Source organism: Natrix helvetica (assembly GCF_964273705.1).
Source record: "Natrix helvetica genome assembly, chromosome: 3".
NCBI lineage: Eukaryota > Metazoa > Chordata > Lepidosauria > Squamata > Natricidae > Natrix > Natrix helvetica.
In genome coordinates, this window is record NC_138549.1 from 127,141,416 (window position 1) to 127,159,548 (window position 18,133).

General features: G+C 41.1%; 1 protein-coding gene across 1 annotated transcript in view; it reads right to left on the reverse strand.

Moving 5' to 3' along the window:
- The window catches only part of FMOD (fibromodulin), a 28,298-nt gene extending 12,789 nt beyond the window's left edge, over positions 1-15,509 (reverse strand). Inside the window, exons 1-2 of the mRNA XM_081949628.1 lie at positions 15,360-15,509; positions 1,109-2,116 (exon numbers count right to left, since the gene is read on the reverse strand). Coding sequence (XP_081805754.1) covers positions 1,109-2,093 — 985 coding nt within the window. The 5' untranslated portion in view covers positions 2,094-2,116; positions 15,360-15,509. The remainder of the gene's footprint in view (positions 1-1,108; positions 2,117-15,359) is intronic.
- Positions 15,510-18,133: the final 2,624 nt, after the last annotated feature.

Sequence of the window (18,133 nt, forward strand, 5' to 3'; positions counted from 1 at the left end):
TTTTGCGCTTTGACCAAAACAGGAATTAATCAAAGAGAAAATATTTCCCCCTCCCCAAGGAAAAAGAGAGAAAGAGCAGTTGTGTGACAAGAATGCCATCACTCTGCTAAACAAATAACTCCCTAAACACTGTCAAACTATTTACTAATCTGCACTATTACTAATCTTCTCACTGTGCCTATCACCCATTTCCTCCCACTTATGACTGTATGACTGCAACTTTGTTGCTCATATCCTTACAATTTATTTTGTTTCCTAATATGATTTGATTGTTTATTTGTACCCTATGGTTATCATTAAGTGTTGTACCTTTTGATTCTTGATGAATGTATTTTTTTCTTTTATGTACACTGAGAGCATATGCACCAAAGACAAATTCCTTGTGTGTCCAATCACACTTGGCCAATAAAGAATTCTATTCTATTCTAAAACACACACACACCAGCCCCCAAACTATTCCTGGTTGTTTTATGTACTTTCTGACTAAGTATGAGAGAACTGCCCCTTTTTCTTCCTCTTTTTCATATGGGAAGAAAAACTTCCAGTAGAGGAGAAAGTCAAATTAACCGTCAGTTTTCAAGGACTTCCAGCAGCTTTGCTGGATGCCCCCTCTGCGTTCATAACCAGCAGCCAACCTCTCCTTCTCTCTCTGTCTGCTCTTCAGGCTGCTTTGTGAGAATTCTGTGAGTTCTCAGGAACAAAGCATCAGGCTTCAGGCACCACTTTCTCCCAGCTGTAAGTTTGGGAGTAACCTTCCTTCTCTATTCATTTCCTTAACAAGGAACAACTGAGACATATTTCAAGATAGCAAGTCTTAACTCATGTCAAAATTAAACTGCACCTCTGTCTCGTACCCCCAGTCTCTCTTTCATTTGTAAATCTCCCTAGAAGTTTTCCTAGTACTTCTTCCATCTTTGATTTTATCAAGGAAAAGCCATTAAGGAGGCAGAGATGGGATAATTGTACAGTGATTTTTTGAACATTGCAGCCAAGAAAGCAGCTGATATCCTTTTACCTAGCTGTTGTCATTTCAAAACAGCTTATCCACCGTCTATTCTGCTTCAATGCCACCCCATAATAGCTCACTGTTCAGAACATGAAAGCTCACCATTTATTTTGTTCCCTTGAAGATAAAGATTTTCAAGGCTTGTACTGACTTGTGGGATCTTCTGAAGCTGGTTATAAGAGAGGTCAAGTTCCAGAATGCTGCTTGTATTGAAAGCATTTGGGGAGAGACCTTCATTTGTCAGGATGTTGTGAGACATTCGTAGGTACAGCAATTTAGGGGAGACCTTGAAGTAATCATCAGGGACTGCATTTATGTGATTGTGCTCCAAGTAGAGTTGTTCTAGGGTGCTTGGAAGCCCACCAGGGACTTTTGTGAGCTGGTTGTAGCTCAAATCTGCAAGGATCAGAGAGTTTAACCACTTGAGATTTGATCCCATTTCTTGGATATGGTTGTGGCTGAGATACACGGCAGTGAGGTTGTCTAAGCCTTCAAGGGCATTGGATGGGATCTTGGAGATCTGATTATAAGCCAGGTGAAGTTCTTTCAGTGATTGCGGCAAGGGGTGAGGCATTTTGGTCAGGTTGTTATGGTCAAGGTACAGCCTTTCTAGATTCTTGAGCTTGGCAAAGACCCTCTTGCCTAATTTCTCACTGGTTATTTGATTGCCATGCAGTGCTAACCACTCGAGGTTGGTTGCATTGTCAAAAGCTCCCTCTTGGATCGCCACAATTTGGTTATTTTGGAAGTAGGCATATTTCATCCGAGAAGGCACAAATGGAAGATACTTAAGATTGCGAGTATCACAATACAAGGCAGAAGAGAAATGAGGGGGGCATTCACATTCTTGGGGGCATTCCCTAGAAACAGGTGGTTCAGGCACAGGCTCTCCGACATAGGATCCAACTGGCTGAGAAGAATAAGAAGAATATGGGGGAATGTCATCTTCATAATATGGTGAGTAGCTGTAGGAAGATTGGCTGCGTAAATATTGCTGTAACCAGAACATATCCTCGTACTGATCATCATATTGGCTCAAGGATATTCCACAGAAGCCAACTAGGATCAAAACAGAAGCCCAATGCATTGTGCCGCAAACTTTGGTTTAACCTATAAAGAGTACAGTAAGAAAAAGAGAGAAAAAACAACCATCAGAAATATTAACTCGGGAAAACAAAGACATAATAGCAATAGCATTTAGACTTATATACTGCTTCATAGTATTTTACAACACTTTCTAAGCAGTTTACAGAGTTAGCATATTGGCTCCTCATTTTACCAACCTCAGAAGGATGGAAGGCTGAGTCAACCTTGAATTGGTCAGGATTGAACTCCTGGCAGTGAGCAGAGTTAGCCTCCAATACTGCATTCTAATCACTGTACCACCATAGCTCCTTGTTAATTAGCAGCTACTAATGTGTATAAAAGTGACTGAGATCACTTATGAGTCAAACATATTTGCTTTTCATACTTACTAATTGAGTCAGGTTTATGAAACCAATAAAAACAATTATTAGATTTTTAATGTCTGGCATAGAGACTTCAAATAAACTGTTCCAGTCAAAACCAACTTTGAGAAGTATCTAATTCCTTTATTTGTAGATGTAGGAGATGACCTCCTGGAATGAAAATCTACGGATGGAGCAAGTGAACTAAGAGTAGGCTTCATCATTCTTTTCTTCACAGCAGAGGAGATATATCTGAAAGAGCAAGTAGGAGTTGCCCTTTCTTTCACCATTGTTACATTGTACATCTCTTCACTCACATAATTTCCTGGAGTTCCTTGGAAACAAAGATGCTCCTTAGATGTGTAGTGTTCTCCTCAGGAACAATTACATCCAACACCTTGGCCACCTTCTTTTTCCACCTGGCAATCAGATGCAAGGTGGAACTAAAATGGAAAACTAATTTGGATCTCCCAGACACCTGAAATGGCCCATCTTAATTGGTCTACTATATCTACAGAAGTCAGGGAGAACAATGAAGATATGTTTGACCACAAATTGATGTCTGTGTCCTCCATTTTCAGATCACATGTCATTATTATAAGAATAAATTCCAAATGTATGGTCCTATTTGGGATATTGCAATATAGGATGCTGTAAACCATAAGGATTGAGTTTCTGTTTCATATTATTAGGAAGGCCAATAAAAGAGGGGTGCATAATATGAGGTTCTTGGGATTTAGAGTATAGGTCAATACTTATTTCAAGCATTGAAACTTTTAGTGTACAAAAAAGGAACTTTTTTTTAAATTTTGATTTCTAGACCGCCCCCTCTCCCCGAAGGGACTCGGGGCGGTGTACAGGTACCAAATTAAAAACCTTACAAATAATCATAAATATAGTTAAAATCGAATTAAACTTTAAATCCCTGTACAAATTTATAAAAATTAAAAACTTAGCCTAAGACCAAAATTTAAAAATACAGACTGAGGTGGGAGAGCTGGAATTAGGCCAAGCCGGCTAGATTAAACAGGTGGGTTTTGAGCTTCTTACAGAAGGAGCGGAGGTCCGTGGTTGTTCTAATATCAGGGGGAAGGTCATTCCAGAGGGTCGGGCCCATCACAGAGAAGGCCCTTCCCCTGGGCATCACCCGCTGGCACAGCCTAGTGGACGGCACCCGGAGGAGTCCCTCTCTGTGTGAGCGAATCGGCTGAAGGGATGTGTGGGGCAGGATATGATCCCGCAAATAACTAGGCCCTGTGCCATGGAGCGCTTTGAAGATGATAATCAGCACCTTGAAACGCACCCGAAAAGCTACAGGTAGCCAGTGCAGCACGCGCAGGAGAGGTGTTACGTGGGAGTACCTAGCGACTCCCGAGACTGCCCGCGCGGCCGTATTCTGAACCAACTGCAGTCTTCGGGTGCATCTCAAGGGGAGCCCCATGTAGAGAGCGTTACAGTAGTCTAGCCGGGACGTCACAAGCGCATGGGTGACTGTGCAAAGGGCGTTCCGGTCCAATAGGGGATGCAATTGGCGCACCAGGCAAACCTGGTGAAACGCCCCGCTTGCCACGGCTGTCACATGGTCGTCCATTGACAGCTGGGCATCTAGGAGGACGCCCAAATTGCGTACCCGATCCACGGGGGCCAGATGTTCGCCCCCAATGGCCAGTGATGGAATCAGCTGGTTGAACCGGGGTGCCGGTAGCCACAGCAGAACGGTGCCCCTCACCCCCAGCCCCTCCAGTCGATGCAATAGGATACCATGGTCGATGGTATCAAAAGCCGCCGAGAGGTCTAGTAGGACCAGGATGGAGGAGCAACCCCCATCTCTGGCCCTCCAGAGATCATCCACCAACGCGACCAATGTCGTCTCCATGCTGTGGCCGGGCCGGAAACCGGACTGGCGTGGGTCCAGATAATCAGTTTCCTCCAGGTGGCGTGGAAACTGTTGTGCCACCACACTCTCTACAACCTTCGCCAGAAAGCAAAGGTTGGAGACGGGACGGTAGTTGGCTAACACAGCTGGGTCCAGGGAAGGCTTCTTGAGTAGGGGCCTCACCACCGCCTCTTTCAGGACGGCTGGCAAGAACCCCTCACTCAAAGAAGCGTTAACTAACTCCTGGAGCCAGCCTCGTGTGACCTCCCAGGATGCCAGTACAAGCCAGGAGGGACACGGGTCCAGTAAACATGTGGTGGCTCGCAGTCGCCTACGCAGCCTGTCCATATCGTCGGAAGTAACAGAGTCAAACTCCTCCCAGAGTGGAGCCTCAAGACCCACCTCCGACTTCCCCTCTAGACCACTAGTAGAGACCAACTCGCTTCGAATCTGAGCGATTTTGTCCTGCAGATACTCCCCAAATTCCTCTGCTCTCCCCTGCAAAGGGGCTTCCCGCGGCCTCTGTTGAAGGAGGGAGCTGGTTACCCCAAACAGGGCGGCAGGGTGGTTATCTGCGGACGCAATAAGGGTGGCACAATACTGACGCTTGGCCACTCTTAACGCCACAAGGTAAGTCCGTAAATGGGCTCTCACCTGTGATCGGTCAGATTCAGAGCGTGACGATCTCCATCTGCTCTCTAGGCATCTCTTGCGGTGCTTCATCACCCTCAGCTCCTCGGTAAACCAAGGGGCCTGGGTGGTTCGCTGCCACAGGAGAGGCCGCAAAGGCGCAACCCGGTCCAAGGCCCCGGTGGCCGCACTGTTCCATGCAGCCACTAGGTCCTCCATCCGGGTGCGGGTCAGGGCTACAGGAAATGGCCCAAGCTCCGTCTGGAACCTATCATGTTCCATCAGGCGTCTGGGGCGGAACCATCTTGGACATTCCGGTTCCGCCTCCCCGCGATGGGGAGTAGCAGCTGGGAAGTCGAGCCGGAGAAGTGAGTGGTCTGACCATGACAAGGGTGTAATAACTAAATCCCCTACTCCCAGATCACTCCTCCACCGGCCAGAGACAAAGATAAGATCCAGTGTGTGACCTCCCTCGTGTGTGGGGCCCTGAATTACCTGGGTCAGGTCCATGGCTGTCATGGAAGCCATGAACTCCCGAGCTACCTCGGATGTCTCCCCTACCGATGGCAAGTTAAAGTCCCCCATGACCAACAGCCTGGGGGTCTCAACTGCCATCTCGGCGATCACCTCGAGGAGCTTGGGCAGGGCTGCTGATGCATAGCGAGGAGCCAGGTATACAATCAGCAGGCCCAGCTGTCTCCCTGGGCCCCATTTCACGCATAGGGACTCACAACCAGTTATCTGTGGCACAGTGGTCTCTCTCGGCTCGAGACCTTCCCTCACAATGACCGCTACCCCACCACCCCTGCCTAGTGCCCGTGACTGATGAAATGCGCGGTAACCTGGCGGGCACATTTCCATGAGAGGGAGACCTCCCTCGTGGCCCAGCCAGGTCTCCGTGATTCCTTAACTTTGTTAAGCAGACAAGTTGTAATGATATGAATTGTGTTTAAAATAAAATGAAATTTAAAAAATTACAATCATCCAGGTTTGTCTTCCTTCTATTTTTTTTATTACAACCTCATTATGCCACACAAAAAGCAGTAGTCTTCACCCTGAAAAATGTTGCATATGTGCAACATCTTTTACCGTAAATGTCTTCAAGAGGGTCTAGGAGTGTTCTCCTCCTACCCTTTGCCATGCCTATTTCGCCCCCGGGTTTCTCCCCCAGTCATCCACCTCTACTACTCGCCTCTGCTGTTAGGGACCTGGCTGTTCATCTTGGGTAATGGGACTCATTCTCTTCCATCCCCGGCCCTTCCTCACGGGCCTTTGGAAGAGATACTCTTCACCCTGGCCTTTTGGGCTCAAGAACAGTTAGCTGACAGCCAATCGGAGGAAGGGAAGGGGGAGAGAGAGAGAGAGAGAGAGAGAGAGAGAGAGAGAGAGAGAGAGAGAGAGAGAGAGAGAGAGAGTATTTTGTGTTGAGTTTCCAGTTGCCTCGGGTCCGAGCTAGAAAATCTAATAAATCCTTTACATTCCCCACACCCCAAAATGTTTGCTTTATCCCCACCCAAAATATTGGGGAATAACTAATAAACCCACCACTGGTAGAACATCACCTTGGAAAATCTGATTAATAAATCTTTGATATGCTGATTGAATTTAAATTAACCAGTTAGCAGCTAATGGACCAGTATACATCAACAAAAATACTTCTTAAAATAGCAAGGATATTTGAAAAGATACCGTAATTGTTTTAAGAATAATGTGCAAGTGAGAAAAAAATAGCATTAAAGGAATGAAGTGAGCCTTCATAGCCTTCCATCCTCTTCCTAATTGTAGTCACTAGAGCTAAAATATATATCAGCTCTTTTGTGCTAATAACTAGAGAAACTACTCTTCCCTTGGCTTGAGGAACTCCCTGACATCTAGAGTAAAAAGTCATGTTAGGCAATTACTTATGCCTGAAAACCTGTAAAACTGTCATCTGAGTTGACTAAAGTTAGGAGTTCTGTGTTAACCCTCAGCCTCCCTTATCATTGGTGTACTGGCTGGGAGTTGATGGAAATTATTATCCCATCATACCAGAAATTCTATGAATTCCACATTATATCGTTGGATTATTTCCCCATTATATTTTATTTCAAAGTGAACTTCCTTGTTTGAATAAGAAACTATGTCTTCATCTAATCACTATTGTGCAAAACAGTGTACAAAAATAACAATCATTAATTGATACCGAACTACATTTCCTGAGATGTAACAGCAAAGATGACAAGATCTGTATTCTGGTTAACCTTACATTTGACTAGGATGGTTATCTATTTTACATGACACAATGAAATTTTTTTCCTTTAGATTCAGGTTGACAGCCATCATTATAAAAGTGGGCAGCTTCTTACCATCCTATCAATATTCTTGCTCAAAAAGAAAAAAAAGTTAACAGCTAGATGATTTGCCTTAATGATCACTAGCAATGCATTCGTTATTATTTATTATATATATATATATATATATATATATATATATATATATATATTCCAATCTCTATTTATTGCATGCATGCATACGTGTGTGTGTGTGTGTGTGTGTGTGTGTGTGTGTATGTGTGTGTGTGTGTGTGTGTGTGTGTGTGTATATATATATATATATAACGTTACGGTGAAAGACCGAAATCTGGTGAATGTCGACATTCACCGGTGAAAGACCGAATATTTCATTACATTGTTTTACATTCGGACCTTCACCGGTGAATGTCGACATTCACATAGTCGCTTGGTGTATGTCCGAAAATACCCTTATCCTCTCGACACCCTTACCCTAATCCCCTTACCCTAATACCTCGGCTCCTCGCTTCCTTTTAAGCGTCTTCTATTCGCGGAGTTTTTTTAAAAAAAACCTGCGATCCTTAAGAAGACGCTTAAAAGGAAGCGAGGAGCCAAGGTATTAGGGTAAGGGGATTAGGGTAAGGGTGTCGAGAGGATAAGGGTATTTTCGGACATACACCAAGCGACTATGTGAATGTCGACATTCACCGGTGAAGGTCTGAATGTAAAACAATGTAATGAAATATTCGGTCTTTCACCGGTGAATGTCGACATTCACCAGATTTCGGTCTTTCACCGTAACATACATACATACATACATACATACATACATACATACATACATACATACATATGTTGTATTTGTACTGATAAATAAATAAAGGGAGACTAGTATAGATCTATTTCAAGCTATTTAGCTCTCATCAGCTAGCCATACCCTTACTGGGATTTGAACCTGGACTGTATTACATATTAGGCAGATGTATTAGCCACTAAGCCATAGGCTCTCCTTCTTATCAGCTGAGCCAGGGAAATAGGTATGTATTTGTGTTACAACCCCTGGTAATTTTGAGCATACCATATTTGGGCATACCAGGGGTTGTAACACAAATACACACACACACACACACACACACACACACACACACACACACATTCCAATCTCGTGTATGTGTGTGTGTGTGTGTATTCCATCTTTTCAACTGTAGTTTCAGAGAAATCTATAAGATGAATAAAAGAATGAAAATATGAACACTGAAACTGAATTAAATGAAAGACTAGAAAACAATAAATTCCCTAGAAAAACATAGCAAGATTGAAATTATATATAAAATTCTCAAGAAAACAGAAAGAATTTTGCTATCATCAGAGGAAAACAATGTAGGTGCCAGTTCCAGGGAAATCCATTCTACCACTGGGCACTATGACAAAGAAACTTGTTGGCAGAACATTTCATCTCAGAAATTGGAAAAAGGGTTGAAAGAGAATTTTGAGACAGAGAATGAAGAAGACACTGTGGTTGTCCCATAAGCTGAATTGAGGTCACTTTTGAGGGATCTTCTACTGTATATCCTCAAATATAGGGAGTTTTGCATTGCAAAAAGTGCTGTGCTACTTGCTTCCACTATATTCAACATGTGGAAAACAAATTCAACTATTACAAGTATCATAAATTTCCAATGATCTCTTCTTGCAAAGGAAGTCTGACCCTGTTACACAGTGTCCTTGGAACTTCTCAGTGTTTGGGAAACTGAGAACAAATACCAATATGTTATTGTGATAGGGCGGGAGCTGCTTCAGTGGATAGACATATTTAGCACAGTGCTCAGGCATTGTCTAGAGGAGATGTAGGCATCAAAGGTTAATTGAACACAGTCCCTTATTGTAATACTTTTATTTGGCTGGGCAGACATCAGATTTCTGAAATGTCATTGATCTGTGGGCAAGAGAGTTTGTGGTAAAACTTTCTGCAGTCTTGCCCATATAAAAAGAAAAAGAGAGCAAATCATATGCATATCGAGCACATATATAAATTTGCGCACACATATATAATATGCAACATATAACATACAACTTATATTTAATACAATGTATGTAAATATATACACAATCAGATATACATATACACAGTAGATACATATATACTTATATTGTGTGTGTGCGTGTGTGTGTGTGTGTGTGTGTGTGTGTGTGCACACCAGTAGTGGGTTTCAAAATTTTTTAGAACCTCTTCTGTAGGTGTGGCCTGCTTTGTGGGAGTGGCTTGCTGGCCATGTGACTGGGTGGGAGTGGCTTGCCAGCCATGTGACTGGGTGGAAGTGGCTTGCCGGCCATGTAAAATGTGGTGAAACTCACTTAACAACGCTCTTGCTTAGCAACCAAAATGTTGGCTCAGGAACTCTGGCATTGAAGTGTGCAAGTCTTAAAGCTGTCAAGTTACAAGACCCTTGCACCCCTAACCCTTAAAAAAAACCAGGGGTGTTCAAACTTGACAGGTTTAAGACTTGTGGACTTCAGCTCCCAGAATTGCTCGTCTCGCTCTTCATCTTGATGATGTGCGGACGGGCGGGGGGAGGGAGCTGGAACAGGTTCTAAACGGCACGGTAGATTTGTGGAACCTCTTCTATAGAAGAGGTTAGAACTGGCAGAAACCCACCCCTGGTGCGCACATCCAATGTTTGTGTACTATCTAGCTGCTGGGTAGCATAGTAGCTAGATACTGTTCCTTGAGATGAATCCCAACTAGATTACCAGTAGGGGTCTTTAACACTATACCTGCCTACTTTGGATATGAACGTGACATGAACTAAGAGAGTTATGCCAATTTAGATATAATCTGATTAACAACATCTGTATCAGATGTTGGAAACCATGACAAATGAAGACAATCTCATGAAAAATGAGCTATGGAACAAAACATATATAGACAAAACAAGACATCCTGTAATTTTTGAAATGCTATTATAACAGTAGACTTAATGAGAAGGGAGATATGAAATGTATGAGAGAATGATGGATAGATAAAAGACATATACCCACAGTGAGAAACAGCTTGTTACCCAATGTATCAACATAGTATAAGAGGAAATTGCTGTCACAATTTGAGGTAGACCAACTACACATCACCCTGTACTGAAGGAGGCTAGGAAGAACAATTGGTTGATATGAAGCATAAAATCATGGATAAACTAGCTGCAGTCAACTTTCAAGACTAACAAGAATAAGGAAGACTAACAAGACTAACAAGAACAAGGAAGACTAACAAGACTAGGAAGAACAATTGGATATGCAGTCAATACCTGACATTGGAACATTACAGCCACCCCATCCACCACAAAGCACAGCAGTTGATATGAAGCATAAGATCATGGATAAACTAGCTGCAGTCAACTTTCAAGATGAATTATCAAGACTCTGTGGAGAAGTACTTTCAAATAGTATGCTAGAAGATGCCAATAGAATGACAATCCCTACTATCACCATAATGTAAACCAATGAATTGGTATATAGTACAGCCATGTAATCCTGGAGAACAGCACTACAGCTCTCCATCCCCTTGGAAAATAAGTTTGGTAGCTAAAATCAAGGCACCTTAAAGAGAAATTAGGCAGTTGTGAAACTACAGAAGGGTGTAGAAATTAAGGATAAGGCTCAGCTACTGAAAAAATATAAGGGCCTGATTCCTTCAGAAGTCCTAGAAGCTAAACAAAGGCTCACAACACAGCTGTGTTGTAGTAACAGTAGAGCCACCAACAGCAGAAACTGAACAGTACTGCAAGTACATATGTATAATAAAATGTGTGGTTGGATTTTTCTAAAGACATTCCTAAAATTCTGTTTTCACTTTGGTATTATGGAGCACTGAGTTGTAGATTAATGAGGAAAAAAAATGAATTTCAGCAACTGTAGAATCAGGCTGCAGCATAATAAAATTGACAAAAGTGAATACTTTCTGAATGCACAATATCTATGATTTAATACATTAACTGGGGCATGAGGGCATTGGCCCTGCAATTTATGTAAAAAAAAATGTTCCTGTGACAAAGTAGAGACAAAGCATGTGTAATGTGAATGACCATCCCAGCCAACAGGTTTCCTTTCATGCATATTACAGTAATCACAGGAAGAGCGATTTTCATTCTTATGTATGAAAAAGCTATAGAATATTCCTAACTCTGACTAATGCTGCAGTTATCCATAAAGCCTTCCAGAATGGATTCCATATTTTTCTAATGTTCTTATGTTGACATATAATTCTGTGGCTTGCCAGGAGTAGAAATTTATGGCTTTTTAATTTTTTTCTTTTGAATCCTGCACAGTAGACAAAGTAGATGTTGCAATTTCCCTTGAGCTTCCCACTACTGTTTAAAGAATGGGAGATTGAATCCTCTTCTATTAACCACTCATGTTAGGCTAGAAAAGCTTTTCTAGATGGAAATCTTGGATAAGAATCCTCCCAAGAGGAATAATTAATATATTCCAAAACAAATATTTTTGAGCACAGGTGGCAAAAATTCAGTTCAAAGACAACAGAATATGAATGAGGGAGCATATTGTAAAATAAGTCAGCAAAGATTTTCTTCACTGCCAACACTTCGTTGTGTGACATCCAACTTTAAATTTTCTCATATAATGCAGGAGAATTTAACATAAATTACTCCAAATGAACATTGGAACCTATAGGCACTGGCTGTGCTAATTTGCAAGGTGCTCTAGAGATCAAATTGTTCTTCTGAGTGGTGACCTGGATGTCACAGAACATGGAGATTCAAAGGAAGATGTCCAATGTACTGTCTAATCTACTTTTATGAAGTGATTTCCAGCATTTGAGGTCTAAGAATATAGCCAAAATGTTAGATAGATAGATGATAGATAGATAGATAGATAGATGATATGTGTGTGTGTATGTGTGTGTATGTGTGTGTGTATACACACACACACATATATATGTATGTGTGTGTGTGTGTTGTATTTGTGCTGATATATCTATCTATCTATCTATCTATCTATCATCTATCTATCTATCTATCTATCTATCTATCTATACAAATATATCTATCTATCTATCTATCTATCTATCTATCTATCTATCTATCTATCTATCTATCTATCTATATATATATATATATATATATATATATATATATATTTGTGTTGTATTTGTGCTGATAAATAAATAAAGGGAGACTAGTATAGATCTATTTCAAGCTATTTAGCTCTCATCAGATAGCCATACCCTTACTGGGATTCGAACCTGGGCTGTATTACAATATGGTTTAAAATATGGTTTTCTGCCTGGATGGTCTCCTGTAGTGAGCCGATAGACAGAAAGGGGGAGTAGTGAGTTCCCTCCCATATTTGGGCATACCAGGGGTTGTAACACAAATACATACATACGTACGTACGTACGTACGTATATGTATATGTATATGTATATGTATATGTATATGTATATGTATATGTATATGTATATGTATATGTATATGTATGGATAGATAGATAGATGATAGATAGATAGATAGATAGATAGATAGATAGATGATAGATAGATAGATAGATAGATAGATAGATAGATAGATAGAGTGTGTATGTCTTTTCAATCTCTGCCCCCTCATGGCTGATTATTTTTTAGTTAAAAGAGATTGATTAGATGAGACAAGAATGTGGAATATATAAGTCTGTGGAAGGGGCAATTAATGGATGTCTTACAGGAGGCAGTATTGCATCTGCTGCTCAAGAAATTTGGACCTTTCATTTGGACCTTTAATCATTTGGGAAGCATGTATCTGGGTGATCAAAGAATGCCTATTGTGCATAGAGAGGAGGAAATAGATTTGTGATGCTTTGTATATAGCAGTGCCAGCCACCTAGGACCAAAGGCAAGGAATTGTTGATGTGGCATCCAAACTATTTAAAGGCAACAGAGTGCCTGTCCCTCCACTATATAATCCAATAGATGTGTAGAAAGAATGGGCATACCACACTTGATCTTTAAAAAAATTAGAGTAGGAAGTGGTAGTTAGAAGAATACGTACAACTTCTTTTTACAAGACCCACAAATTGGAAGCAGAAAGTTGTGATGCTATCTCTAAAATGCTAGAGGCTCTAGCCAAATAAGCATCACAAAAAATATGCAGCTGTAGTCAATTTAGTTATTGTATTTATTGTCAGTATTTGTACACTGCCCATCAAAGAGTTCACAACTATACACTCACAATTACAATAGATGCCTAGCCTTGAAGCAAAGGAATAATATTCTTTGAGCTGTGGTGGCACAGTGGTTAAAATGAAGTACTGTAGGCTACTTCTGCTGGCTGCTGGCTGCCAGCAGTTTGGCAGTTTGAATCTCACCGGCTCAAGGTTGACTTGGCCTTCCATCCTTCTGAGGTTGGTAAAATGAGGACCCAGATTGTTAGAGGCAATATGCTGTAAACTCTGCAGCAGACTTTGTAAACTGCTTAGAGAAGACTGTAAAGCACTGTAAAGCAGTATATAAGTACTATTGCTTTGGAGAAAAATTATAATTTCACAAAAATGCTACTCAGATGCGTTACGTCTGCTTTTTATTTGGCTTAGTAACTATTAAGCATCTGTTTTACACTGATTCCTACTAATACTGAATAGACTCTGCTTGCACATACAACAAGTTCTTACAACTATATCTGAGGAATTGCATAGGCTGTTTAGACTATATGCTGTAGAGAAATTTGATGTGCAAACAGCTTTTCAGTAAATGCCACTTCTCATACCATTCCAGTGTCACTTTGCCCAAAAAACACAAGACATTCCTCTCCTTCCTTGGAAAATGGGCTTGTGCCACTACTGTCCACATTGAAAAAATAAAGTATAAAGGTTGCTGTGTTAGTCATAAGGAAAAACACTCAAATCCCTTTTATGGAACCTTTTTTTAATGCCAATTCAAATATTAAAATTATATGCAAGCTTCAGAATCGTCATAACTCTTGGTCAAGCTACATGGTAAATATGAGGCGATCAGTGAATTGATGTTCCAGCCATTTCATCATGAGACGGGAGGTGGAAATAATCAACCAGCATTGGCTTTAGGTTACACCTAAATGTGTAGTTGCTCTGATTTGACTGTATTAGCTGTACCTAAAATTATCTTTGGTGCAACCTGTATTCTTATTGAATCTCTTCAGTGTGAGTGTGTAGTATAGCGAGAACTACTACTTAGAGATTAGTACCTAGCAATCAGAAGGCAGTTATTCTTAGGAATCATCTCCTTTCTTTCAGTGACCTCAACTATTTTTGTTTCACAATAGGGAGCCTGTTGCTGAATTTAATATTCTTCGAGTCACATTGCCTTAAACGTTTCAGTTAAAAAGTGCAGTTCCCTGCAAATGCTTTATCATTAATCTTTTTTTCCCTCTCACCTCCAGGTTTTTTTTATTATCTGGCCTGATGAAGAGCATTAAAGTACTTGAAAATTTTCATACTGTTTTGTGACATTTCACTTGGCTTAAAAAAAAAAATATTCTGCACTTCCTCAAAACAATATTAAGAAAAGGTTTGTCTTTATTTTATGACTCCTGACAGGATTCTCTTGCACAGAAGTTCTCCTTCCAATCCTACATTTGTGGAAGTTGCATTGCCTTCTGCTTATAGGTGTCTTTCTACAATCCAGTTATATTAGCTATCGGGTTTATATCATACTGATTAAAGGAACACATTTTAGTTAATAGACCTGAACTGAAATTGCCTGAGATAGTTTGATAAACTGCATCAATAATCTGGGGCAGATTGTTACAGTAACAATGCAGCCAAAGTGACTTGAGCATCCAGTGAAAGGAGACTGGATAGCATGCAGGGGTGTGTGTGTGTGTGTGTGTGACAATATTGGCAGCTTATTTCATGTCATTACTTATTGCCAAGAATTTTGTAAATTATGTCTCCCCCCACAAACCTCACCATTATTAGCAAAAGTGAAAATGTCTCTCTTAACCTAAAACATTTGCATCCCTTCAATATGCAATTCATATATTATTTCTGTGCTGACCACCTAGATTAATATTTTACCAGTCCATGACAAGAAACCAGGACTATTCTGGTGCAGCATACCAAGAATTGCTTATTAATTTACAAAATAAGTGGTTCAAAAATCAACTCACCTATACCAAGAGACTCCTTTTTCCAGAGCTTCAGTGTTTGACGGTGTGATCCTCCTGGGTACTAAAAACCATGTGTGTGCAAGTTGCAATTTGCCAAGCTTGGTGCCCGCCCAGACTCCTGATCAAATATTGGAGTGGCCTCTAAGCAGCAGGCAGTTTGCAGACAGAGTGAAGAGACCTTAAAGCGTTTGGCGTTATAAATAATCCAAGAATATTTTTTTTCTCCCTCTCTTTGCAAAAGGTTTGGCAATTTTTTTTCATCCTCTTTCTGTTTAATAGGTTAGTGGAAGCTTGCTTTTAAAGAGTTTTTTTTCAAAAGCTGCCTGAATTTCCTATCAAGAAGAAACAATGAAACTGGAAGTAATTGGGGGTGGGTGGGTGGAATCAGGCTGAAATGTGCTGCTTCAAACTTGTATTTTCTCCTAGTTATTGAAGTGGAAACAAAGATATGAAATTGCAGTCCTCCCTCCAAGTGCCAGGATTCTTCAGTGTCCATAGGGTGGTTTGACCAACCAAATGTAACTTCGAATGTCATGCTGGCCATGATCAACCATTGATTTGTCTTAATTGGTATCTGGCCCCACAGAGGCCACATGCTGGGTTTGGTCATTTGGTTGGCTGGAGCCAATGATTTGAGAGTGATGAAGGTGTTCTTTGTAATAACTCTGGTCAGTTTTAGGCTGCTAATTGCTACAAACCTCAGCAGGAGTGGATGATTAATCAAGATGGTCTAACCAAGTTGTCTAATGAATCTGGATGATTTTCTGGAGAATTTCTATGTTAGCAGCCATTCTGTACAACACAAAAGATGGCTAGGCAGTTAACACTATGAGCTCATCCACACAGCCCCCTTAATGTGTTTTTCTTTTATCCTTAAAAATCTCTTGCCCCCACAACATACATTCTATTGTGCTGCCAGAGGAAAGCCAGTAAGATTGTTGCTGTAACATAGGAGTAGGATTCACTAGGCGAGGGATTTTCTGTTTTTCACTGAGGGTTGCATTATGTTGGGGTGTGTGCGCACATGAAGGGAGGCTCAGCCAATCTCATTGTACACATGTTGTACTCTGACAATAAAGGTTTGAATTGAATTGAGTAGCCTGTGCTGCTGCTGGGGACAGCAACATGCTATACAGCAAATAACGAAGAAGGAGCCAGGCACAGGAGTACTCTCTGTTCTTCAGAGCTTGCTGCCTATTGGCCAGTGGGCCCCTGGTTGAATAACTATCTTCCCCTCTTCTCTTTCAACTATTCACTGGCTCTTATGGCCATTCCAAATAGGGGATAATTAGGTATTGCTTCCCAATGACAGTTGTGAATGATTCATTAAATCAGCTTTATTTCTTTCGGCTCCCAGTCGTGGATGCTGCTCTGATCTGCTCACAGACATTTTTCCAATTGGAATAGTGACCCTGTGGAAGGTATTCCAGAAAATAAATTTTCCCAGCAATCCCCTAACACCCTCTCCCCCCAATTATACTAGGTAGGATTCTCCTTTCCTCTGTACCAGATTCTATGTTTCCATGGGAGGTTTTCTTGCCTTTTGCTTTTTACTTTCCCACTAGATGACCCTATTCTCTGATATATCAATGGGCAGGCAGCAAAGGTATGTTGTGAAGTCATCTCTCCAACAAGTGATTGTCTTGGAGCTTGAACATGGAGGATGCAGAGATAAACCCTGAGTTAGATAGAATGCTGCAACTCAAGTGGAGGAACTTTTGGAGTTTGAACAAGGCTCATATGAAATGTTATTTCACAATGGGGGCTCAGCAAAGAAGGTTTTCACCTCTACTTCTATTACATCTGCATTCCAAATAAAGCATTTTCTGTTCTGTTCTGTTCCATTCCGCTCCACTCTGCTCTGCTCCCCTCCTTCCCCTCCCCTCCCCTCCCCTCCCCTCCCCTCCCCTCCATTCCATTCCATTCCACTCCATTCCACTCCACTCCATCCACTCCACTCCACTCCAGATGGAATACACCAATAATACTTTCTATATAACACCTCTACTGAAAATGGAGCCAGAAAATTCAAAAGTTCTCTGTCAGCCCTTTATATCATTCTCCGTAGAGAACCTCAACCATATTCACCTCAATTTGGATTGTAGTTTTCGGGCAAGGACCCAGGGAAGAGTGGGGCACTATCAGTGTATGGAAAACACCTAGCTGTAGATTCCTCCTGCCATCTAACTCCAAGGAAACAACCTGTGTCCTTGAACATTGCTTAATTTTGAAAATGGACTAGTGGGCAAAGAGAAAATGGGGTTTGAGAACAGAGATGAAATCTCTTTGATATGGAGCTGCTCCAGAAATAACAGTTTTCAGTTTTGGCATGCTACTTCACTCCCCAATCCTCACAGCTGTATTTGCAGGGGACAACTGTGGGAAGGAGCATATTATGCATCTATAAATAATATGACAAAATCTGATCCTTCCTGAATGGAAAATGCTCAGCATTGTCCTTTAAAACCCTAAAAGAGTTACAGTCTGACCACTGGGGGATCACCTTTATTGCTATGAACATAGCTCAACCATCTGGTATGTCAGAGAGGTCACCTGTGTACTGTTTTAATTGTTGTATTTTTAATGTTTTTCTTGTATTGATTTTACTGATGCATTTTATGGTTTTTTATTGCTCTAAGCCATCATGAGCACACAAATAAGAAGAGAAGCAGAGTATATATTTAATAATAACAATAGTCATAATAATAGGGATTTGTTAAAATTGGCAGCAGAATTTACCATTTACATCAATTCCTCCTCCCTCCCCAGTGGAG